Raw genomic sequence first — 26,294 nt, 5'->3', positions numbered from 1 at the left:
ACTTAGCTCAGTGGCAGAGAGCTTGCCTAGCATGTGTGAGCCCTGGGTCTGATCCCCAGTATTGCACCAAAGGGAAAAAAAAAGTATCACCTATCATATGGTGCTATGTATAGGAGTTGTGGTCATGAAATTCAATTATAAGTTAATTGTCTCAAATTTGGAGGTCATTTAACCTAAGAAACAGTAGTATAATAAATTGCTTTTTAGACCAGCACAGTCTGTGGCTAATGCTGTAGCACAGTCTAATCACAACAGTAATAAATAAAAATATAAAAATGCTAAAACCAAAGAGGATGGTTCTTAGCAATATTATCTGGAAGAAGATGGAAAGGTAAGTGAAAGTGCATGACCATTCCACAGGGGCTTTGTAGACACTGCCAAGGGCCATATTTGTCAATAATTTGGGTTCCATATTCCAGCAGTCTTTATTACTTATCCACAGTTTTGCTTTATGCTATTTCATTATATCATGGTCAACTGAAGTCTGAAAATAAAAATGGGAAATTCCAAAATAAAGGCTTTACAAGTTTTAAATAACTTTTTATTATAGTATATTGTTATAATTATTCTTTTGCTAGTTATTGTTGTTAAATCTCTCACTGTGTCTGATGTATAAACTTTAACATATGCATGGATGTATATATAGGAAAAAACAATACATATCCATGGTTTCAGGCCTCTCGTTGGGGTCTTGGAACGTTTCTCTCATGGATAAACTGTGAAATGTATTCCTAATTATACGTCAAAATGTATGACTCTTACTTTCTATGATATGAGAATACTACATCACTATTCTTGTTTTGGGGGTGTGTGTGTGTGTGTTTCTAGGGATCAAATCTGGGCCTCATGCATGCTAGGCAAACACTTGACCACTGCGCCATATCCCCAGCCCCATCACTATTCTTAAGCCTCAAAATCTCACAAAAGTGGAACTAAGAAAGGGAAACCACACAAAAGTTTTCATTTGTTCTTTGAACACACACTTCAAGTTCATATGCTTTGCTTTCAAAAGGTTACAATATAGAAAGGCAGATATACAGACAGCCCAATGCTGGCCAAAAGGGGATTGATGCAGGTAGGCACGGGGGTAAGGTCGGACCTATTTGGGGACTACTGGTTCCTGAGGGAGCAGACCATGGAGAGAGTTGAGAGACAAGTAGGCAGAGCCAGAAGCCACACAGGTGAGGGAAGACATGGTGTTGCTTCTCAGAGAGCTGTGTCAGGGTGCTGTGCGTGGTTCAGTGTGAAAGAGTAGAAAACTAGGGAGATGAATGTCTGAACTTTTGGTCTGAAGGTCATGGCAACTCTTTAAATGATACTTGCAAAGGCTCTTCCTAAGGGAACTAGAAAATGGTTGAGAGCGAAAAGGTGGGAAAGGGCCATTCCAAGGAGAGGGAAGCATGTATGAGTAGATTATGAAGAGACCATCATGCATGCCATAAACTGTTTCAGAAGCAAGAGAGTGAGAGAGCAACACAGGGCGGGCTTGCAGGGGGAGGAACTGGTCGACCACAGGCAGCACTGGAGGGACAGAGGGCAGACCCAGGTGCACTGGGGGGTACACAGCAGAGCCCCCAGAAGGGTCTGGTGAGGTCAAACGCATCAGGTGTGAAAGAATAACTGGCAGGTCTGAACTGGGGACTTTGGGTGGCCAAATGTTCTGAGCTGCAATGATCTCTATTTTAATCAGAACCCACTGGGGTCACTGCACAGTACCAGACTCTCCCAAACCAGGAAGCTGGGTTGGGGGTGGAGTAGCTAGAGTGGCCAATGTCTCCTGATCAGAAAAGAACCTCACCACGGTGCCAACCACATTGTATGGTGAAGATGTTATTAAGACATGGGTAGAGGGGAAAGAGAGGCATTGGCTGGTGTTGGCTTAAGGAGACAGGAAGTGCTCATTTCAGATGCCCCAGGCCTGTGCGCCACAGAATCAACGCTCAGCCTTGGTGTCTGCATTTTTAATGGGAAACCACCGTGGATGGCAAAGCCCATCACGCAAAGGCCAGACGTCGTAGCTGTGTGGTTCTCTCCTGAGCTCATTTGTGCTTTAGTGGTTTTGCTTTGGTTGGCCTTTTACAACTTGGCAGCTCAGGAAGTAAAACTGAGGGACTCAGCAGAATTTTATAAAATTTTACTCCAAATGTTGCTTTAATGTTAGTATTTCTCGGACAGGGATTCCTGATGTCCTAATTAATTGCTCTTGGTGTCTCTTTAAAAGCATCATTTTAACATTTGTGAATCTGCCCATGACCTTTGCTTTTAATTTGCACTCGCTGATATTTTCCTTTAAGGTAGAAAAAGACCCCTTCTTCTGTAGCCAGGTAAAATATATTTGGAGATCCACTTGAAAGTTGCTGAATTTAGTGGCGACTTTAGGGTGGCTGCTTTAAGAAATGTCAACTGGCAGGGGAAAAAAAAAAGGTATCTCTGCTCTTTCTTACTCCCCTCTGTGAGATCTGACTTTTAAAATCCTTTGTTACTTCACAATACATTTTCAACTGCTTTTGAAGTAATTAACACTCAGAATTGAATCCTGTTGTCACATTTAATTATCAGAGAGCTATTTCCCTTTGGGATAACTGACAGTTGCCCCAAATGTTGGTCTTAATCTAAAACCAAGAAGAGACCTCTGACATAGTGAAAGTCACCAAAGTGGCATTTATTAAATATAAATGATAAGTGTCTAAAGAGATGCGGAAAGAACACTGGTTCTCTTCTCCAAAAGCAAATCCTCCAGCACAAAGGAACATTACATTAGCTCTCACCTGAATCCCTCAAATTCATTTGTCACGGGATGATTTAAAGTTGTGTGCATTTTTCTAAAGCACTGCACTTGCACTGAGAAATCAGAGTGTTCTGACCCTCAAGTTCCAGATCCAATCTGCCAAACTCCCCACAAAGTCTCTGTTAGTGTATTTTCTGGAAAGTGACTTGCATGAGGAAACAAAAAAATGATATTGATTTGAAATGAAGAAAGCTCATTTACGTGCATTTGAGGAACCCTTAGTGGATCAGCTAAAGATATGCAGTGAGAAAAAAAAAATTTGTTACCCTCTGGGTAGTTTCTTGTAATAAACTGGAAAGGCAAAACCCATTAATAGTATTAGAAATTAGGTGCCTAATGAATTGTGCCCATTATTGGAGATTTTCTGTGATAACAGTTCCTTAAAAGCTAGAAATTGCCTGTATCTATAAGACATACAGAAAAGATACTGTTAAAGTCATAGGGAATAATCTCTAAGTGGACAGATTTCCCGTGGCTAAAGAAACATAGGCGAAGTTCTGGTACTTACTACGTAAGGACGATGGCCACTGCGTCATTCAACACGCTCTCTCCAAACAAGAGGGTGTACAGGTCGGGGTCGACATGCAGTTCATGGAAAATGGCCAGCACTGTCACTAGAAGACACACACAAAGATGCAGAGTTAGCTGGATACAGCATGGAACTTTCTAGGTGGCCGTCACTTCTAAAAAGCTGTCATTAAATACAGGTCCTCTCAAATCCATCCACCATATGACACCAGATCTTTATTCCAAAAATGTCTGATCATCTCATTCCCTTGCATAGAGATTTCTCTGGGTTCCCCAGTGCTTACTGATTTGAGTCCCTTAGCACAATCTGGGCCTGCTTACCTTCCAGCAAGTTCTCTCTCTGCACCCCTTCCCATGCTTGGCTGCTTTCCTCAGCTGGACTCCCTTAGTTTTCCAAACATGCACCAGTGTCTTGGCTACTTTTGAGTTTTGATTCCTTCTAATGAGGCAGCTATTTCTTTGTCATCCACCTGCCACCACTCACCCATTCCTTAAGCACAAGCACATGCATACTCCTCTTGATGCCAAAGACCCCCTTATTCATTCTTTAATAATCTTTCAAGTCACCCTTTTTGAACCTCCAGACTTCCTCAGCAACAAACTGGTCCATTTCTTTAAGATCCTAGCATTTGAAGGGAGGACACATGTGGACAGTAAAGGGTCTTCCAGGACTTCTCAGAGCGAGAACATACTCATCCTGCAGATGGAACCTGAGGAACAGGATTAATAGGCTCAAGACAGGCTGCCTCAAAATTTGGCATGTTGGCATATTGAATAGTTTAATCTGAAGGAGTTTGAGAAACTGTAGAAACCGGAAAGACTCTCTGAGTTCCCTCTTTGCTTCTCCCCCAAGCAAGTCATAAGATGTTCACATGAGAGGTGCTCTGCTATACCTGAGGGAAGGAGCAGCCTTATCTCTGAAGACAAAAGGTCACTGGGACGAACCTGAGCACACAGGCCCTGCTGAATTTCCCCCAGTTGGCTACTATTAGATCACATTCTCGTCCCACCATCTTTCTTTCTGACTGTCCAATTCTCATCAAACTTCCTATTTAAAAAATTGAGCCATTTCTTCAGGTCATTTCCTTATAAAGGTTCTCATGTCTCATAAAACTTATATAAATAAATTTGTGTGGTTTAAAAAAAAGAAGAAGATTCTAGCATTCAGATCAAATCATGAACTTAATATAGAAGGGACTAGAAAATCCCTGGGGATGGGGCCCATCTTTACAACACAGTATTTAAGTAACTTACAACTGTTGAATGCACAAATAACAAAATAAATGAATGAGTAAATGCTGCGGCAGGGGCCCTCTTCTGGAAGAGGGACCGGCTCCTAGTTCTCATTCCCTCCTGAGAAGGCATTCAGCTGGAAGTACGGACTCGACGTTCCAAGAGCAGGACCTGTTTCAGGGTGCTGTCTGTCGCACACTCGCCTGAAGCCTCTGTCAATACTTCAGGACAGTAAATCATCACACCCTGATTATCTGTGTTCATCAAAACTATTCAGTGTCTTGATACTTCCAAGAGTTATGCAAAGTGTGAACAGCAATCATTAGGAAAATGAGCCATTGGATTGATTGCCACGAACGAAAGAGAGTGGTTGAAGATGAGACCGATGGTAACATCTTAAGGCAGAGGGGGTATTTTCATTTCCACTCTTTCCTGTTCCATGGACTGTGAGGATACCAAGTAGGAGGTATAAGAGAGGGCTACTTGGGGAAATAAAAGGAAGGCAAGTTGAGTTTGAAGAGTTTACAAGTAGGATCAAGAAGTTTGGAGCCTTCCCTGCCTGCCACGGAAGGGGTCACAGAAGGGTTTTTAATAAGACAGACGACAGAATCTGATTCAGAAATAAAGATTTGGCAACAGGGCAGAGGAACAGGCATGTGGCTGGAGGCTTTCCCAATGGTCTTGGAGCTTCTCCAGGACAGGAAGAGGCCTGGATTCAGGCCCCCCCAACTCTTATACACCCTGCATATCTTATGCATCCAGCTACTAGGTGTTGACAGACCAGTGGTCACAGTGCTGGGCACTTTACTGAGTCCTTGGTTCTCATCTCCCTGTGTGCTATCACCACAGACAGCACGGCTTACACAGGAAGCACTTCCTGAGTGGATGAACGGGAGGTAATGTCAGTGAGGACACAGTGGGTGAGACACTCCCAGGGCATTTAGGATGGAGAACCAGTGGTCTTGAGAGGCAAGAAGGAGTGACTCTGGATTTCAATCTACTGTAAAACATGATGTCTGTGTTTAAAAACAATGTGATATGCACTTAAAAATTGCTAAGACAGAGTATTTTAAATGTTCTCGCTACACAAAGAATGGTGAGCACGTGTGGTAATACACATATTCATTAGTTTGATCTAGCTCTTCCACAATCCACATTTCAAAGCATCGTGTTTCCTATCCTAAGCATATGTAATTTTTATTTGTCAATTAAAAATAAATATTTTGTTCATTTAGCTTTTAAAATATTTATTTTTAAAGAAGAGACAACTGCAAGAATCAAAAAAGAAAAAAGAAAAAGAAGAAAGAAATCATGAACTGGCATGACATTTGGCTAGACCTCATCTTTTTTAAGCAGGCATAGAATCAATTTCATTATTCTAATGAAATAGTCCTATTAATCATGCTAGGTAAAATGGCAAGACCTACTGTGACAGTGTGCAGCTCTTGATATTTGTCACAACCCTCAGCCTCTGCAGTGGTGGTGGTAGCTGGTAGCAAGTTCTTCTGCAGAATAATCTCTTTCTCCTTTTAGAGTCAAGGCCCTGAGTCTAACTAAAACAAAGAGGTTCTAATTGGGGGTGTAGTTAACAGCCTTCTCCTTTTGCTAGGATCTTTTGGGATAATATTCAAGTTATTCTTCACTAGAAAATTCTACCGCGGCAGTTTGTGGTCCACTTCAGACTTTATAGCTGTTCGTTTCTATTTTTGAGATCTGAAATGAATTGTTGCTCCTCTCCACTCCCTGGGGAGGCTTCCTAGGCTAATAAGTAGGGATATAAGGCCCTGAGTTCCTTTCCCCCACGTCCTCAGTTATGGTGGAACATCCCCTGCCTTGTGGGGAAGGGCTGTGGCATCTTTTCAAAGAGAGCTTCAAACCTCTTCGGGAAAAGCCTTTTAATTAAACATCCAGTCTGGTTCAAAACTGCTCTGACATTCCCACAATTCCTTTTGAAGAAAGAACTGAACTCCGCTTCATAAATGATATCCCCCACAAAAGAGAAGGCTATTACTTTGCACATTCCTATCTAGCCTGGGAAGAACCGGAACAGCTTGGAAATAAAGCCAGGCAGTGTGTCCTGCAAGAAGGAGTATTTTGTCAGGACCACAAATGAGTTGAATAGGTGAGTCAGGAAATCAGCCACCCACTCTGCTGCTGAGCTTGGAACTTAAAAAACAAGCCTCATTTCATCAGCTCGTTGGCAGGGCTCACTCTTACAGCGTCCAGGACTCCCTCTGCGGCACCTTCCAGGAGATGATGGCTTGGCAGAGCTGCGGACATGCTCACAGCAGCTCTGCCCACATCTTGCTAGGCTTGGAGGGACAACCCCAGCCCAGGCTGGGCTAAAAAACAATGCCTATTCGAGACAAGCCCTCTTGTGATGGCATGAGAACACTCTGGACACCGTGTGGATAGGAAGGGGAGAAGACACATCCTGCTCTCTCCTGGCTGGGCATTCCTTCTCTGCTCCACATCCTTCTCATACCTGAGTTTTTATCTGTGAAAAAATCCAATTTGCCTCTCAGGTTGGTGATCGGGGGTATACGCGCCTCTGCTCTTACGCTCAGGGACACCAGCACATCCCCTCACTCTAGGTCAGTGGGGAAACTGAGAACTGCTGTGGAATCATCTGAGGTCTCTGAGAAAACAGCTTTGACATGCGTACAGGGAAGGGCGATGGCGGGGAGCAAGGAGACTGTGGTGTGGACTGCACCTCTGAGGAGCTGGTGAGAGGAGAGGCCGGAGCCAAGGGGGTCTGAGCCCAGCGGGGCTTTCTCCTAGATATCTAGGCTCACAGGCTGAGTAGAAGAAGCCAGAGGCTGAAGCCAGAGAAAAAAGAAGGGGAAACAGTTGAAGCAAGCTCTGGAGCAGGCAGAGGATGACTGAGGGGCAGAAGGGCAGGGGGTCCTCAGGAGGACCAGGGGGCAATGCAAGAGTCAGAGGCCACTGGAGAGCGGAAGCGTGCAGAACATCTGCTGGGGATGAACTCAAGTTCACGACCATTAGCTCAGGTCAAGTACAGGATAATTCTCAATCTGCAAGAGGAAAACCCCAGCACAGACATAGCATGATCTTTAGATTAATTTCTTCACACACCAAGATTCATGTCGCATCCTGTAACTCTGTTAGAGCAACAAAACTAACCTTTCCTCATTTTGAAGGTAACGACCATCCTTGGAGATAAAAATACAGATAGGGACTGCCTGACCCCATGAGTTGCTCAACATGTGAATTCTTTAAAGGATGTTCTGTATTTTTCTAATGGCTGTGTCTTCGAGTGACCACTTTCTTGAGGTTCTTTTAGTAACTTCTAAGTCTTCAGGGCGATTTGTGACAGCCCCTTCCCTAGCATCTCTCTTAGCAGCTCTCTGACCCACATTTCCTCAGTGTTTTATAAGGAATTTAAATTTCAAATGATATTTTAATGTGGCAATTCTCAGCAACCTAGCACAAGATCTGCCTGGGTCGATGGACAACAAGACATGATTGTCCCTACCCTGTCGTTCTGAGCTGTCATTCAGCTCTGTCAAGATGACGGCTGTCCCTGGAGAGTGTGCTCTATGGTTTTCTGTGCAAATCAGTATGTCTGACACTTGTCTGTGACACTTGGAGAATCAAAAATGTCTCAGGCTTCTGCAGTTGAATCCATGTGAGACCTGAGAGGTGGAGAACCCTGGTGTTCTCATGGATGGGGTAGCATTTTTCCATTTCCAAAGTGATAATTGTGAAAATATATTTTCTTTTTCTCAGAGGGAGGGCGAAGGATGAAATTCTATAACTTTTCTCTCTTTATTGAATATCATACATGGTAAGATTTTTAAGGAGTGGCTTCAAAAATACTTGTGGTATCTGGGTGGTCGTAATATTGGAATTACTTTGAGCCTATTCCTTCTCAATGAAGGCTTGGCAGTGGAATTGGTAGATGGATGGGTTTTGTCAGTCAAACTCTGGCAAACATAACCTGGAAAATCTCACCCTTCTGAACTAGGTCAAAGAAATGACACCAGATTTAGAAAGCTAATCGTTAGCTGGTACTTTGTTGAAGTCATTTTAAATTAGAAGTTACATAGCACATCATGAATGACTTTGCTCTAAAGCATCGCTATTTTATTTTGACCCTCAGCATGATGCATCGTTTTGCCCTGAGTTAGCAGTGGAGAAGACAGTACGTGCAAGAACACCATCACAGTGCCTCTCAACCAGGGTTCCTGGAGAGAAACAGCTCTAGTGTCAAAGGCAATGGTTTCAAAGGTCGCCATAGGACCCCTGCGGTTCCTGACACCCATTCAGTAAATCCTCAAGGTCAAGACCATTTTCACAATATTATGAAAGTGCTACTTTCATTTTCCATTCTTATGCTTTAATACATGCACACTGGAGTTTGCCAGAGACTACCTGGCAGATACTTCAGCAGCAGATTGAATGCAGAAGTAGGGATGAGAATCTCACTGTCTTGTACCACATATTGAAGAGTTTTGCAGAAAAAAGTAAAACAATGCCACTATTTTTTTTTTTTTTTTTGCAGTGCTGGGGATTGAACCCAGGGCCTTATGCTTACAAGGCAAGCACTCTACTGACTGAGCTATCTCCCCAGCCCCGGTGCCACTATTTTTTTTCTTGGAAAATAAATTTACTTTTCAAGAATTATCAAACATATACATGATGGCAATTTTTAATAAAGCAAAAAATATCAAGATGCATTTTAATTTCTAACACAGTAAATATTAATAGATGATACATACATAAACAAAAACTCCTTGGGATCCTTCCTTATTTTGACAAATTATAAAAGGTTATGATACAAAAAGCCTGAAAACCACTGTTCTAAGGCATTGTGGGTAATGAATTAACCGATTTTCTATCCATTGTGAGTGACACAAGCTAAGCATCAGCTCTGAGAAAAATGAGGAAATAATCCCTGAGACCAAGTCCTATAGAGCTTCATTCTTGTGTTGGGTTCTGGTTGAGAAAGTCTCCCTAGATCTTAATATCTTTTGCCATGCAATAACCAATGGATTGTCTTGGCATGCATATAGAGGATTTCTAATAACTCTTAAATGAAGAACATTATTCTTTTTACATTAACTCCACTTCTAGAAATATGTTTCTGTCATTGCTATTTGTATGAAGCCCATTTTTGAAATACAAATGCTTTGAGGGGAGACATTATTTCTTCAAAATATAGGTATAATAAATTAAAATACTGACGATCATGCATCCTTGACTTCAACCATGGCTGCATGGTGTTTGAGAATAAGCTACATAAAACCAGAATTACAACGCCCCTGGCGGTTGCAGAGAGTAGAAAAAGGTAATCAGGAGGTCATGAGTTTGGGCATGATGAAAAGAAAATTCAGACATAAAAAAGATCGGAAAGCAAGAAACCTGAAAATAAATCCAGGTGCGGAATATTTTCTAGGTCTTGTATCTGGGATCTTATGGATTCAAATCTGCTGGTACTTTAACGGGTGCTTTGAAATTTTTCCCAAAGGGACCTACAACAGGAATATTCTAAATTTAACATTAGCAAAGAACATAAACATTTAACAAAGACCCAATTTTCTCCAAAGACCCAATTTTCTCACCGATGGGGTTTAATGAGCCATGGTGCAGTTTAATGGCAAATCTGTGCAGTATGCCCATTTTTGAGTGAAGACGACTCACCCTGTTGTAGTGTCCTCCAATCAGGTAGATCACTTAAGCATTTTGCCACTTTGTCTTTATTTAATTAATTTCGTATTTTTGCAATGCAAAATTAGTGGCTCTAACCCAGGGCCTGGTGCATGCCAGGCAAGTGCTCTACCACTGAACCACACCCCTAACCCCACATTGTCATTTTAAAAATGAAAATGGTGTACAAGTATTGACTCACAAATCATGAAATGAGTTCAAAGAAAAACCCAGTGGATCCAAAAAGCAGCTAAAGTTAGGATGCGTCACCTTGGAGGTAAAAATAACACTGTGCTCATTACATGCAATGATTGTAAAGAAAGACAAATCAAAGGACCATTGTGTTAGTTATGATTATGGCATACATAACACACGGGAGCTTCATAAACAAAATTTTCTCTTGCTATAAAAAGATATGAAACAAGCCCGTAGATCATCATTTTCTAACCTGTGGATCAAGACCCTGAGGGACACTAGGGAACTGTTTCCACATGGAGGGTGAATGTGCTGCTTGTTAAACAGCACAGCAAAGCTGCCAACAGCAAATAAGAATAGTAAGTACTGAGAGCAGTCAGCCCGGGTTCTGTGTGGAAGAAGGTTGAAACGGGAGGCAGAAAGGGGTCACATTCTGAACCCATCCATCCTTGCAGTCACTCTGCTGAGAGGCTGAAGATGTCTAAGCACGAGTCCCTAGAGTATTTGCAATGTTGTCTTGCACAGCCAAGAGGGCTTGCAGATGTAATGAAGGGGACGGATCTTCAAATAGGCATATCATGTTAGACCATCTGCGCAGGGGGTGGGGTCCAATCTAATCACAAGAGCTCTTAAAAGTAGAGGAAGTTCGCAGGCTGGAGTCAAAGGTGCAACTGAAGAGATGTGAAAGGGGGCAGTCGGAAGACTCTGAGTGTGTGAAGGACTCAACGCACCTCTCTGGATCTGAGAGGTAGGGCTCACTTGCAAGGGCCAGAGAGCAAGTTCTTCTAGGAGCCAAAGGCAGCAAGGAAATGGGCATCTTGGTTCTTCCAACAACCTGGATGAGCTTAGAAGTAGATTCTTCCTCACGTTTCCTGATGAGATCCCAGCCAACCAACACCTTGATTTTGGACTTGTGAGACTCAAAGAACCCAACTGAATCAACCTAGACTTTTGACCTTCAGAACAGTGAGGTAATAAATGTGTGAAGCCTCTGTGTCTGGGGTAATATATTACAGCAACCCTGGAAAACGAAGACACTTGCTCCCCCTCACAATAGCAACTTCAAAATGGCGGTGGGCTAAGCCCCCGACCTTTGGCTTTTCAAGGCATGAACTGCGAGAGGAGATAGGGCTAGAAGAACCTTTACCCTCAGCATTGCTCTGAGGTTCCTTCTCTACAGCACCAACCACTGGCAGAAAAGAAATCACTTAGATCAATCTGCTTCAGATCACGCTTGCCAAGGAAAACCCTGGACCAACGAGAATGCGTTGGTGTGTGAGCACGTGCCCACAGGCCCTCTGCTCTGATGGAACTATCCACGTGTGTACCTCCTGGTGCCATCGTCACACAACAGGCCACTCGTTTACTTGGAATGGCCTGTTTTATAGCTCATCAAATCACTTTATTCTACAGTACTTATCCCATCTGGACTATTGTTGGATATAGTCACCAAAGAATTGATGCCGAAATGGGAACGAGGAAGCCCAAACCAGCATCCAAGGTTAACAACCCAGGCAAGCCACGTCTCAGGAGACGAAGCCGAAAGTCATAAAGCAGCTGTCATGATACAAGTGAACAATGGCCATTTTAGTTTTTTCCTTCGAGCATTTTGGCATTTTCCTGAATTTTCTATAATAAATGTGCATTATTTTCAGAGTCAGAAAGGACAGAAAGTCATTTATAAAAGTATAACAAGAAAATAAAGCCTGGTACTCTGCATCCCTTCTCCAAGGCCATAGGTGCTGTCTCTGAGGACCAGTGCTCCTCAGGCCTTCTCCCTGGGCCTCCAGAGTGCTGGTTTTTATGTGGCCCCACACTGTGAGCACTTCCTGTCTCTCCAGGAGCTCCCCTCCTTGGTCGGGGACATGAGCCCCTCCAGGGGTTCCTTTGATCTCTCTAGCCTCTTGCTCTTTCCTTTTTAAACACATCCCCTGGGATGTTGCCCAGGAAAACATCCTTGACTCCCTTCTGACTCTAGAAGCTCTCCCTGAGCAATCTCATCCACATGCAGGGCTATGGTTTAGGCATGAAGTGTCCCCCAAAAGCTCACGTGTGTGGCAACGCAAGGAAGGCTAGAGGTGAAATGATCGGGTTTTGAGAGTCTTAACATCATCATTGCATTAATCCTCCGGTCGAGATTAGCTGAGTGGTAACTGTGGCTGGAGGAGGTGGGTCACTGAGCACGTGCCTTTGGGGTATACACTTTGTGAGCTGAGTTTAGTCTCTCTCTGCTTCCTGGTGCCACATACTAAACTGCTTTTCTTTACCACATACTTCTGCCATGATGGTCTACCTCACCTAAAACACCCAGTAATCTCAGTTTCTAGTCTATTCCTTCCTCTTCCTCGGAATCAGATGCCCCCATCCAGCCACTACCACGACAACCTGGAGTGGGTCTATGTGAACAAATACTTATTAAGCACCTACTGTGTACCCAGCAATGGATATGGATGTCCTGCAGATCCTCCGTCCCTCCCCAGACACAGTAAATCTGCAGTTCTTACTCTTAAATTACCAGACTCAAGGAGTTTGTCCATCCAGAAGCTTTATGTTTGTATTTTAAAAAGTGTCATGATTTACCTTATTAGCAATGGAAAACACTTCTGGCTTTAGAGCATATAATAGGTAGAGTAAAACCATACTTTGCAATTCAGTAGTTTACAAGGTCAGGCAAGGAGAGAAAAGGAAACCAGCTTCAGAGATACTGTATTGCATCAGGTTCTGCGCATGATCTAGCTTTGCCATTTCTGAAAATTTAACCCTCCCTAGTTATACTTTCTGGACTGGACAATAATATAAGGATAAAAAGGTTTAGTTGCAGATAAATACATTTTCTTAGGTGAAAGCAGCATTTATTTTCAAAAAACAAGAAATATCCTGTAAACACTTTAGCTTTGCTTTAAACTGATCCTCTTGGATAAAACTGGTCATCCTTTGCCATCAGTTGTTCATCTGTGTTTCTGGCAAGGGGTGGGCAATTAATTTTGTTCATTGAATGAATGAATGAATGAATGAATGAACCTCTGAAGGTACACGCCATGTGGTTCACTCCTGAGATTCGGAGAAGCTCCTGTCTCTTTTGTGACCAGTCACTTCTTTGCCTCTCATTAACCTGACAGTCTTTGTTCCAGAAATCTCTCTCTATTTCAGTTCAAAATAAGAAACTGAACAACAAAAATATTTCTTATCTGTAGCACCCAGGTCTAAAGGTCAATTTCGGTGACTTCTTGGACTTGTTCTAGAAGGAAGGAAGCTGCTTTTCAAGGAATTAAAATCCCTGGGATTAAGGGTCTTTATAGAGCAAGGAAAACCAATCCCGGTCTGTCACCAGTGGGTGTCCCCTGCCCTAGGACCCTTCCGTTAAGGAAGAAATCGCTTGCATGACTCAGAGAGTGAGCGCTCCTTAAATGTTACCAAGTGGACTCACCTTCCATGGTTTTGACCTCTCCAGCCAAGTCGATCCCTAAAAAGATCCAGACAATACGGAAATACTTTCTAAGAAATTATGTGAATCCAATTTGCTCCAATGTGCAACATCCTTCTTTTCACACATAAATCGAAGTGTGGGCTAGACACTGAGTTTCAAAAACTTCTGTACTGCAGCTCTGTCTTTGATCGTTGCTGAGAATGGACTGCTTTCATTTAAACAGAGCCATTCTGTTCCCCAAACCAGTCAGCCAGAAGGTCTGTCAACCACAGCTGTTTCCCAGCTGTCCGCGAGCTGTTGAATTACTTCAAATGGTTTTTCAGTGTGTTCTTGAAATCCCAACCTTAGAACACCTGGAGTCTTGTTTTATCCACTTTCAATATCCAGAAGCGTTTATATAGCCTGTTGTCATCCATGATTGTCTCCAATTCTGTTCTGTGTTGCTGACTTTCCATAACTGGGCTTCCAACTTCTAAAGCAAGACCTTCGGGTCAAGACCTTGCTATTCATAACTCTGTCCTGCAGTGGAGGAGGTGGGAACTTGACTCTGATGTCAGACCGACCAGTGTTGAGGACCCAGTTGAGATGCAAATAGACTGCATGATCTTGAGCCTCACTAAGCCTCATGTAAGCTTCATTGGTAAAAATGAGGAAAAAAGCATTTCATCCTTCGTAGGTTTTGGGAGAATGAATAAACAGGTTCATTTTTTGCAAAGTGCCTGGCATATTGAGAGAGTGCAAATAGTGGTCTTTATCATTACTACTATTGCTCATGTTGTTGAACCATTAGCGGGTCTGTCCATAAAATGGAATCCCTTTGATGCTCAAGACTGACCTCAAGAGAGAAAAAATAAAAAACAAAACAAAAACTAACAAAAACTCATCATCAAGCAAGAAGTGATGTAAACTCTTCTTTCCTTTTTTTTCTCACAAATTACCCCTTAATTATCTGCATTTGGAAGAAAATCCCACCTTGTTCCTATTTTGCATGCATTTACTTTCTTTTTCTGAGTCTTGGGGTCCTCATCTACAAATGAGATTGAGCAAGATGGTCTTTACCGTAGGTCCTTCCACACCTAAAATTTCTATGATTCTCAGACTCCAAACTGTAGGTTCCAGGCATGAAGTGTTCACATTTTCCTGATCAGGTAGATGAAGCCCTGGTGTAGGGCTGGGGTCAGGGGCGTGATTTGCAGAGCAGCAAACTCAGGGGCAGAATGGCATCAAGGAGAGTGAGCGTGAGATTAAAACGTCTGCTTGAATGAGGAGAGAACTGTCAACGTCAAGTGCATGGGTTCTCACTTTGACCCTGAACCCTAGGGTAATAAGACAGGACACCCCAAGAGTGTCTGAGCCCAGGGCTCCCTAGCTAATGTTGAGCAGGTCTCGCTGTGGCCTTCGGTGGGAACAGAAACCCTTTGTCTTCTGCAGGAGAGAAACGTGGCTCATGGCTCCTCCGGCTGATGGGCCATATTCTTCAATCTGCCTAAACATTGGCTTGAGGTGAGGAGACCAAGCCTTCTCCCTTCCAGAGTAGTACAGGGGTCCTTGGGTCCTTCTGTTTATAAAGCTGCCTAGGTGACCACCATCTTATATTTTAAAACTTCTCCCAATGGTTGTGTCTACACACCCCCTTTAGACCGAGAGCTTCTTAAAGACAGAGTCCGTGTCTGGTTACTACCTTCAGCCTCAGTCACTCCTGCAGTGCCACACATAGCAGGTGTTCAATAAATGTCTGTCACAGGAAATCAATAATAAAACAAGAACTTGATTCTGTCAGGTTTCATTTTCATCCAAAGCTTGATTGGCACATGGCTCTTCTCTTTTGAGAAACAGCAGTGGTGTAGGATGAAGTATATTGGGTCTGCTTTGTCTCCCATCTCTGCCATTCATGAGCCTCGTAAACTTAAATAAAGCACTGAAGAATTTAGATCCTCCATTTTTTTTTTGAAATGGAGAAAATCAAATAGCCACGGTGATGTTCAAATCAGATGATACATTTGTACACACTTAGTTAATGTCTGTTAGCACTAGGTGACATACTCTCCAGGTAGTCAAATTCAGAAGGAGCTTTTAATTGTGTGCCAATTAGTGACTTTCAGTAGTTTCTATACATTGGCTCCAGTGAAGCCATTTCTTGATGGGTGGAATAAGGATACTGCTGATTTTAGCACTGGCTAAAAGTTAGCTAAAGTCAGTAAGATATTTTGATCACATACATGCTAGTGTCTTGCAACAACACAGTCTAGAAATCTAAGGAAATAGAAATCCTGGCTTTCGTATCTATTGTCCATTGAGTTGCTGTGAAATCGCAAGTCGATCCTAAAATGTCTCTGCACCTTATTTATTTCATCTCAGAACTGGGTCCTCTGTACCCAAGACAATGATGTGAAAAGAACGGAAGCCCTGTGTGCGGAAGCTATTTGAGTTCTTTGAAAGAGATACACAGTATAAATCCAAGCTGTTATTTTTATTTCTGAGTAAATTTGCTCAAGAATAGGATCTGGGTTTAGGCCAAGGTGTTTTATAGACTTAGGTTTATGTAGAGGCGTTTAAGCGGATGCTATGGCAGTGTGCTTAACATGGAATCAGATAGAGACAGAAAACGGTCGAGTACCGTGAAATGACACCGTGCAGGTGACACAGACTGCGTGGGGAAGACGGTGGTCTGTCTTCTGCCTCCGGAAGCCACTCTCAGTGGGAAGGATGCTGCTCTCACGTCCTCTGGCCTCCTAAAGAGGCCTCATTTCTCTTCCCCTTGGAATGCAACAAAAGCACGGGGATATTCCTTCACTGATCTGCAACAAAAGCAATGGAGTCTTTCTCTACCAAATATTAGAGCTGCCTTGTTAGTTACATTGTTTTTGTTTTGTTTTTTCTGTGGGTGAAAACTTACTTAGTTTTCTAGTTTTCTCTTGAATTCTTACCCAGAGTGTCGATAGCACACCTGATAAGAAACCACAAACCTGGGTACAGCCTGAAACTCTGAAATGCAGAGACAGAGAGGGCCGGAAGTTTAAAAAAAAAAAAAAAAAAAAGAACAAAATACATGGTTCCCAAAACAAGACACCATCTAAACAAAAAAATGGAGGCTGCAATTAAATATTGAAACACAACAGTGAAGAGAGAGTGGGATCAAAGAGACTGAAGGAAAACAAAGCTAGAAAATAAAAACTCTTCTGGTTATGCCAATGTTGGCAATCATTTCTCCTCTGTTACAAAAAAAAAAAAAAAAAGAAATCACATAATAAAGATTTTAACGGAGGAGTTCAATGACAAATGAAAAAATATGAGAGACAGCCCAATTAAGTCACCCTTACTGAAGAGGCTTTTCTCCAAAAATAACAGTTCTGTTTTTAATTATAGGTTCTGGGGTCTGTTAATCAGCCATCTTCCTCAAGGCTAAGCTCAGTGCAAATAACAGAGAAGGATTCAGCAAAATGCCCTGTTTAATTAAAAAGAATTTAATTAAAAATATTTTTACACACATGACCAATCACCATTATTTATGCAGATGTTCCCTCGTGCTTCTTTGGAAATGCTCCCCACCCCTGTTTTTAAAATATGCTGTGCTTCTGCAAGAACTCCAGTGAAATGAGAAGCACCATGACTGGTAGTTAATACCTATTTTTATCAAAACAGCAGCGCAGCTCACACATCACCCGAGCAGCCGTAACCATAGTAACCCCAAATAGAAAGGGTCTTCAGATTATCAACGAGATCAAAGGTAAGATAGTTCATGTGCCTCTGGAATAGTTATACTGCAGTAAACTTTAAAGGATAAAGGTGGCTCCCCCCCAACTACTTAAATGTTAAATGAACTGTGTGACTTGCAAATATGGTGTATAAAAATGCTTTCCATTGTAGACCATGATGATGTCCTCAAAGTGTTAATAAGAGAAAAGATGAAAACTGAATTCTGCACATTTCTCTAGCGCTTCTGAACTCTGATTATACCACAGAGACAATAATAATTTTGCCAATGTGGAGAATTTGTTCTGGAGAAAACCCCCACACTCAGGAGCCCTGTAAAGCCATTATTTTGTGTCTGTCCATGTACCCACGGAAAGAGTGACTCTGGTTAATGACACACCTTCCATGGGCTGAACTAGTTGGTGACTCAGGGTGTGGACTGGTTGTCAAATTGGGAAGGAAGTCGCCTTTAATTAGAGAAGCTGTGGAACTGGTTTGAAAAAGCAGTGAAGTACCAACCCAAACAAAGATCTGAGTTTGGCTTTATAATTTAGGTTGGGGAAGGATGGGTGGGCAAGGATAAGAAGAAGGAAATAAAGCGTCCGTGCTTAATTATTCTGTCAGAGGAACTATGATCCAGACAACCCCAAACAGAGAACAGTAGAGAAGTCTTTATAAATACCCTTTGCAACTCCTGATACAAGTACAGGGACAACATCGAGAAACTCCTCTGAATTATAAATATTTAAATGTGCAGCAGATATTACAAAAAGTGGATTCCACATGAAGACAAATATAATTTGATTATCATTTCTTTTTAATCTCTTTACATTTGGGATTTTCCATGGAAGTTGCAAGTAATGAAATATGAGAAAACTGTTCTTTATTGTGACTCCTTCAGATGAGAACGAATAGCTGGCAATTTTATGCCCAATAATAAATAAATGATAATGTTATGAGAGCATTAGCTCTAAAGCAAATAAAGCCCCCAAGAAGAAGAACTGTTAGTAAAAATGTATTTTAAAACTTAGCAATTTATAAATAGTTTCCTACATAGCATTTCATTTGATCTGACAATCCCTTCTTCCTGGCAAGCATCGGAAGGCGTTTTCTGTTTCGTTGTTTTGACAGCATCTATTTTAGGGATGCAGAAAGTGGGGTTCTGAGAAGTTGAAGGACTAAACTGTGATGCGCGGATGCTCATGATCCTCATCTTGCAATGAACAGACGCAACATCCAGGATGCCTCCACCACTGGAAGACCTGATCCCAACCTTGTTTTTAGATCACTCTCCTACCCCATCACATGCCTGTTTTATTTTTAATGGCAGTTCCTCCTGAGATTGAAAGTTGATGATCCATCCCTAGCTGTGATCCTTTTATGCAATTTCCTCTCCTCTATGCTTTCACCCACCAACAGAAGCTGGGGCCACCTTCTCCAGAGTTCTCGCTCATGCTTCTCCCAGAGACCAATTCACCCCAGAGTTAGAGTGACACCTAGCAGTGGTCTTAGGTAGTGCATTCTGGGAAACACTTGGACCTCAGAGACAGACAGACCAGGGCACTGCAGGCTCAGCGCATCACTGGAAGATACAGCTCCCAAAGGCAGAAGTCTCAGAGGTCTCCAGTAGAACTTTCTCCCCTTCTGCAGGCTTATGGGAACTAAGACTTCTATAGTTCACATTATCTTAGGAGGGAAAACATATGGGGGAGATTTCTTACAATTATTCTAAGGAGTAAGACATGCCACCCTTAAGACGACATACATGTCCTATGAGTTCATAAAGGGATATTTACTGAAGTCCAGAAACATCAGTACTGAGCCTACTTTACTCTCTATAAATTTACCATACCTACTGGGAAAAGCAAATATTCCACTTACCGGTTTTTACATTCACCATGTCTCTGGACTAGCAATGTCAGTATAAGTGGACTATGTAGCTATGGGTTCTTGGACTCACTGGATCAGAATTTCTGGGGGTGGAACCTAGCAATATGTACTTTAACAAACTCTCCGAGTGAGTCTTGTGTATGCTTAAGTTGGAAAACCACTAACATAGAGAAGGAAATAATCACAACAATCATCACATTCCTCTAGAAAAATAAAGCCAAGAAAAGTTAAGTGGCCGCCTCGAATTTGCCCTGTGCATTTGCAACAGGAATTGAACTCGACCTCAGGTCCCTTAATACCCAGTAATAAAAATATCCTGGTGCTATGACACTTGTCAAGTGGAGGTTGCCTGGATGTAACACTAGCAAAACAGACATCGACTTTGTATCCATATTCCTCTTGGCTTCTAATTTTAATAAATGAATTATCATCCATGCATTTAATTTGGTCTTCAGACAGAATAATGCCACAGTGAATTTTCTAAATTCAATTAACATGAGCCAGTAGTCTCCTTATGGAAGCCAACATCCAGTGCTCAGTGCTTCACAGAGTACTTTAGATTCTTTGCACACTTTAGCTGCTGGAGCAAGTCAAGACGTGTGACTTACACATAAAACATGAATTCAGTGCATGTTTTGAAATTCATGGCATGCACAGTATCATATCAAGTTTGAAGATTTTCCTTTAAGAGCTTTCCATTATACTTGTGGGTCATTTACTAACATGGTATAAAAACATTTGGTTAATTTTTTCACTTTTATGAAATTCTGGAGTTTTCTTTTTTGAGTACATGGATGTTCGTACACATATATGCATAAGTGTGATGACCAAGTCTATACTCTTTGCTTATTTGCTTGCTTTATTTTAATAGTGTCTGTTTCTTTTTCCTTTTTGGCATATCTTTTCTTAAACCCCCACCTCCCTCTTCCCAAGTAACCCACATTTACAATCTAGCAGAGGTCTCGCCAATTTCTCTTTATGCTAAAATTTTCTCTGTAATAATCTTTACAGGTGTTAGATGAGATATTGCAACTGAGGAACAAAGAAAAAATTGTATAGTTAGACCCACCATCTTTCTTTTTCTTTTTCTTTTCTTTGGTAGTGCTGGGGATGAAACCCAGAACCTCTGGCACGCTAGGCAACACTCTACTACCTGAGATGCACAATCTTAAAGCACTTTTTTTTTCTGAGTTGCCTGACTCTTGAATCTCTTGCCTATATGAAGACTTCTAAAGAGTCTCAAGTTCCCAGTCTAGAGGTTAAGATTTGCAGTGGAAGTTCTTTTGCTATGTGGGAATTGTGAGTTTTACATGCCCACATGAGGAGGCTGGGGTGTGTGCCCCTCATCTCAAACCCATGGAAAGGCACCTAGACCATCATATAGCTTAAGATGTCGCCCATGAATTTGGAGACAAAATGGAATAATATTTGCCTCTCTCCTAAGAAATCTCATAGACTGTGATTATTCAGCTGCTCTGATAGTGACCTCTGAGCAATCAAATAAAAAGGTTGTCTTTCTCATCTTCACCATAGAGGAGTCAGAAACTGCAGCTACCAAAGGATAAATAAGGCATGGGAGAAAGGGGAAAGAAGGCAATCCAGCTGCTCTCCCAAAGGTAGTCTGCCTGTGACAGGCTCCGGAGGGGAGAAATGAGAACTTGCATTATTACCTGACATTGGGTTTGTATGGGCAACCTAAAGAAAAAAAGGTTTTTATCCAGCAAGTGGGAAAGAAGTAGCCCCCAGAACACTTTTAAGGAAACAGTAGTAGAAAAAAGTAGTTTCGGTGCTGATACCTCGTAAGTCCTGCTTTTCAAGGTACAAGGTATGTAGATGAACTTGAGTAGATTATTTATGCATAAATACACAAGAGTGATAATCATTTTTAAAGTTTTGAATTGTATTGTATATATTGTTTGCTGCATCTTACTTTGCCCAGTCGACAATACCTCCCTGGAAGATTCCCAAGTCAACTGAAAGAGTGCTCATTTATCCTTTTTAATGGCTACATGATGTTGTATAGATGTCCTACAATCTATCCTCTTAAAAAAATGCTCCAATAAACATCCTTGTCCATATATCCTTCAGAACTAGTGTTTTTATTTCTGTGGAACAGACTGCCAAGGAGTCAGCTTGCTGGGTCAGAAGGGACTATGTATTTTAAGTTATAATAGCTGTTGCCAAATTGCTTTCCAAAAATCTGTTAATGATTCTAATTTCCACTAGAAATGTGTGAGTCCACTTTCCCCTGAATCCCTGCCAGCAGTGACTGTTAGTTGGTGTTATAATTGTTGCCAAACTGCTAGGGGTAAAATGATATGCTGTTACTTTATTTTACATTTCCATGAATTCAATCTTTCATGTTTGAGGCCTATGTGGATTTCCTCCTCACCATCTCTGTTCATGTTTCTGCCCTTTAAGAGAGTTCTTTGTAAATTAGAGGTAGTCTTTGGTACTTAAATGATTTCCCCAATATATTGTTTATCTGTTGACTTTGTTTATAGTATATTTTCCCATGTAAAAGCATTTTGTGTAGTTAAATGTGTCTATTTCTTATAGATTCTAGGTTTTCATCTTTTCTTAAGAAGAATTTTTATGTCCATGATCTATTAATACAGATTTATAAATTGTCTTGCAGGAGTTTTTAACTTTACCACTTACATTTTAATTCTATGTGTGTTTTTGCAAATGATTATATTATGCCCAGTTTTATCATCTTCTAGAGAGATCGCCAGTCAATTGTGTAAGTTTCGTTTGTTGAATAAACCACATTTTCCCCACAAAATTGAAATACCACTTCTGATTAATTCTCATGTATGCTGAGATCTGTTTCGTTTTCTTAATTTTTTAAAATCTTATTTGTTCTAATTAGTTGTACATGACAGTAGAATGCATTTATACATTTTGATAGATCATACATAAATGGAGAGTAATCTCTCATTTTTCTGATTATACGTATTGCAGGATCACATCAGTCATGCAGTCATACAGGTACATGAGTAATAATATCTGTTTCCTCTCCTATTATTCCTTTCCTCATATTTCTTCCCCTCCCTTCATTCCCCTCTACCTCATATAAAGTAACTCTATTCTTCTCTATCCCCCACACCCTAGCTTCCCCATATCAGAGAAAACATTCAGCCTTTGGTAATTTGGGTTTGGCTTGTTTTGCTTAGCATGATATTCTCTGGTTCCATCCATTTACCAATAAATGCTATAATTTCATTTTTCTTTAAGACTGAGTATGTTCCATCGTGTGTGTGTGTGTGTGTGTGTATATATATATCTATCCCACATTTTCTTTATCCATTCATCTGTTGAAGGGCATTTAGGTTGGGTCCGTTGTTTAACTATTGTGAATTGAGCTGCTATAAACATTGATGTGGCTGTGTCACTGTAGTATGCTGATTTTAAGTGCTTTGGGTACAAAACCAAGGAGTGAGATGACTGGGTCAAATGGTGGTTCCACTCCAAATTTTCTGAGGACTCTCATATTGTTTGCACAATTTGCATTCCCACCAGCAATGTATGAGTGAACCTTCCTTCTTGATCTAGCTTTTTTCTACAGAACCTTCTACCCCTAGACCAACATCATATTGATTTGGTTGTAATGGCTTTAGAGTATATTCTTATATCTGATTAGATAGGACCTTTTTTGATTTTATTCTATATTATACATTGTAAGATGATTTGACCAATTTCATTGGAATTGTATTAAATTTTAATATTAATTTTGGGGGAAATGGACTCTTAAGAAAATATTCTTCTCATCACCATGATGGTGATCTAGTATAGGTTACTGGTTTTCTCCCCAAAACCAATGAGGGAGCATGTGTATAGAGAAAAATGGAATTGGAAGGATGCCAAGTACTGAGGCCATTGGAACTCCCTAGGGGGAAGAGGGGCTGTCTGGGGATTGCCGTGCACAGGAGGGAGTCATGGAACTTGGAAGAACACAGCAGACACCAGCCACGGGCAGCAGCACACAGCCATGGACAGAAAACTTTTGGGGAAAAAACTGTTTAAGTTCTGCCTTTTGGTTCACTTGATTTCCATGGAGTAACCATTGCTCAGTTCCTTGCTACACAAAACACATACAAGTATCCAGATGCTGGGGAAGGTGTTCATGGGGGAAATACCAGGGCAGTGCACAAGACCTGGGGTTTGAAGTGGACAAGAATAGGTGGGATCTGAGCAGCCTCCTCACCTACAAACCTTGTAGCCTGTGAATTGCCAATGTTGTTTCTCTCTAAGATTCTAAACCCTGCCCCAAGAAGTTAGCTGGGGAAGGGTTTCTGTACTACTGACAATTTAGGCTGGATGATTATTTATGGTGGGGAAGACAGTCTGTGTACATCAAAGTTTAGCAGCATCTTTCCCTCCACTATATGATGTCCACTTACCCCACTTGGTGGTGGTGCTTGTTGGTGGTACTGGTGATTGAGCCCATAAGTGTTCTACCACTGAGCTACATCCCCAGCACCCCACTTTCCCCACCTGTAACAAGCAAAAATTGTCTCCATGGGTACTGTCTCCTCAGAGTCAAAGTCATTACAGGTAAAAAGTACTGAGCCAGCAAAATGATAGAAAACAAAAATGACAACTGTAGTTTTGAGGTTCTTTTCCATATGTATTTAATTAGATACTTGAGAGTTATAATAACTTGCAAAGAAAAGAAACTAGCAGAAACTGAAGTATCATAATAGACAAATCAACATTTTAAATACACATTAAATGAAGTAAAGAAATGGGGAAATAAAAAAATTAAAAGAAAATATTAGGAGGGTATGAAAAATTTACTCATGGGGAAGAAAGAATGTAATAGACAATAGGATAATGGATACAGCTGAAGATATGGATTAGACACATGGGAAACTCAAATGAGGAACTCTGCCAGTGGGAAATAGGAAAGAAGAGATTAAAAATAAATTTTATAAATGTTCAGAGACATGAAGGATAGAAATAGAGTTGCAATATTGGGATAATAGGAGCACAAGCTGCAGATTTAAATAAATATGCAGAGAAATATTTGAATGAATAAGGAAAGAAGAAAGATAACTTTGAGCCTATTATTTTATATCTAGTCAAATTTCTGTTCAAATATAAGAAGACAAGGAAGATTTCAGGCATACAAAGCCTCAGAAGGATTATTACCCAAAGACTGACATTAACAATATTTTTGGAGGATGTATTCAAAATACAATGATCTAGAAATTTCTGGAATGCTTATGGGATATAACAGGGATTACAAAACTTGCTAAAGTATTTTGTTGTTTAAGAAATGCTCTATAGAAAAAAAATGTAGGAGAAAATAAAGGAGAAAGAGAAAATACATTCATGATTAAATATGCTTATCCTAAAAAAATGTGTATTCATTCATGTCTTTTTTTTTTTTTTTGTGGTGCTGGGGATTGAACCAGGGCCTTGTGCTTGCAAGGCAGGCACTCTACCAACTGAGCTATATCCCCAACCCTCATTCATGTCTTAATTCATATTTTATATACTTCAATATCTTGTTATTTTCTTTCTGATTAAATTTAGTCCCAAATATGTACAAATTTTATAAATATTGCATTCTATTTACAGATAGTTGTGCTAAACTTTGTTTAAATCAGTTGTATTTTGTATATTTATCTTGTATCCAGACACCTCATGGTATTTTCTTTTTAATTCTAATAACTTTTAAAATAGTATAACATCAACAAAACATGGTAGCTTTATTTTAAAATTTTCACTGTTATTCAACTTTTTCCTCCATTTACATTTTTCCTTACTGAATATGCTAGAATCTCCATGCCAGTTACTTCCATTTGTCTAAGTCTCCACCCTTCTCCACATAGTCTCTGCTTTGCCATGCTCACTACATGGGCATCATTAATAAGTTCCCAGGGCCTCTATTTATCTTATGGGGAGCCCTAGGAGAGATCAGAAGGCTGGTGGAAAGGAAATATGAGTATTAATTTCCTGATGTTTTCAATGAAATGTTACCTTGAACTAAAAATGTCCCTGATCAGAAACTTATTGCTCTCCATAAGTAATAGACTCCACAAACTTTCTTTCATTGGGTTCTTGGTGCCACTTTCATACCTGGAAGCTAGGAGTAACAATTGTCTGACTGCTTCCAAGTTCCTGATTCCTATACTGTTCTTTTTCTTTTTTCTACACCTACATTACTGAAAAGGGTCTTCTATAAAAAAATATCTTCTTGAAATGTCTACTCCTAAGTTATCATTTAGGATAATATTTTCTATTAGATTTTAGTAAGCACTTTGAGTTACATCTAAATTATTTTACTCACTTTTTAAATTTAGAATTTCTGTTAGTAATCCTGCTGCATATTATCAAATGCCTTTACCTCATAGATATTGACACCTTTGATTCTCCTTTAATTCATTGATGTAATTGATAATGTTAGTGGATTTCATGATATGTGACCACTCTTAATTTCATGCAATATTGTGCTTAGTGTTAGTACTGTGTTGATGTTTTTATTTATTTGACAAATATATGTTAATGGTCTCCTCTGAGACAGGTCTAGTCACTGAGGATACAGTAATGAACAAAAATCTCTGAACTTTTGCAACCAACATTGGTAGGCAAATATTTAAAAGCATCTTATTTCAAACTTACATTTACAAGCACAAGTAGGGTGGTTTCATATTTTCCTATTTTGTGAAGCTCTTTTACAGATTTTTACTTCAGGATCATGTTATCTTAAAAGAAATTGGGATATTTTCACATTTCTGTGTGACTTGCAATAGCTTAACTGTTTTCAGAATTTGTTCCTTTACTGTTAGATGTGATTTCACTGTGACTCCATCTGATCACAGTGCCTTATCAGTGGTAGATTTTTCGTCACCTTTCTAATCT

The 26,294-nt window shown here is 40.7% G+C and overlaps 1 protein-coding gene across 1 annotated transcript in view; it reads right to left on the bottom strand.

Moving 5' to 3' along the window:
* Slc9a9 (solute carrier family 9 member A9) overlaps positions 1-26,294 on the bottom strand; it is a 547,508-nt gene that overhangs the window by 364,134 nt on the left and 157,080 nt on the right. Inside the window, exon 6 of the mRNA XM_047564064.1 lies at positions 3,297-3,402. Within this exon, the coding sequence (XP_047420020.1) occupies positions 3,297-3,402 (106 nt within the window). The remainder of the gene's footprint in view (positions 1-3,296; positions 3,403-26,294) is intronic.

The sequence above is a fragment of the Sciurus carolinensis genome, chromosome 9 (genome assembly GCF_902686445.1).
Source record: "Sciurus carolinensis chromosome 9, mSciCar1.2, whole genome shotgun sequence".
Lineage (NCBI taxonomy): Eukaryota > Metazoa > Chordata > Mammalia > Rodentia > Sciuridae > Sciurus > Sciurus carolinensis.
Note: the sequence above shows the minus strand (reverse complement) of the source record. Positions and strands in the feature narration are given on the sequence as shown.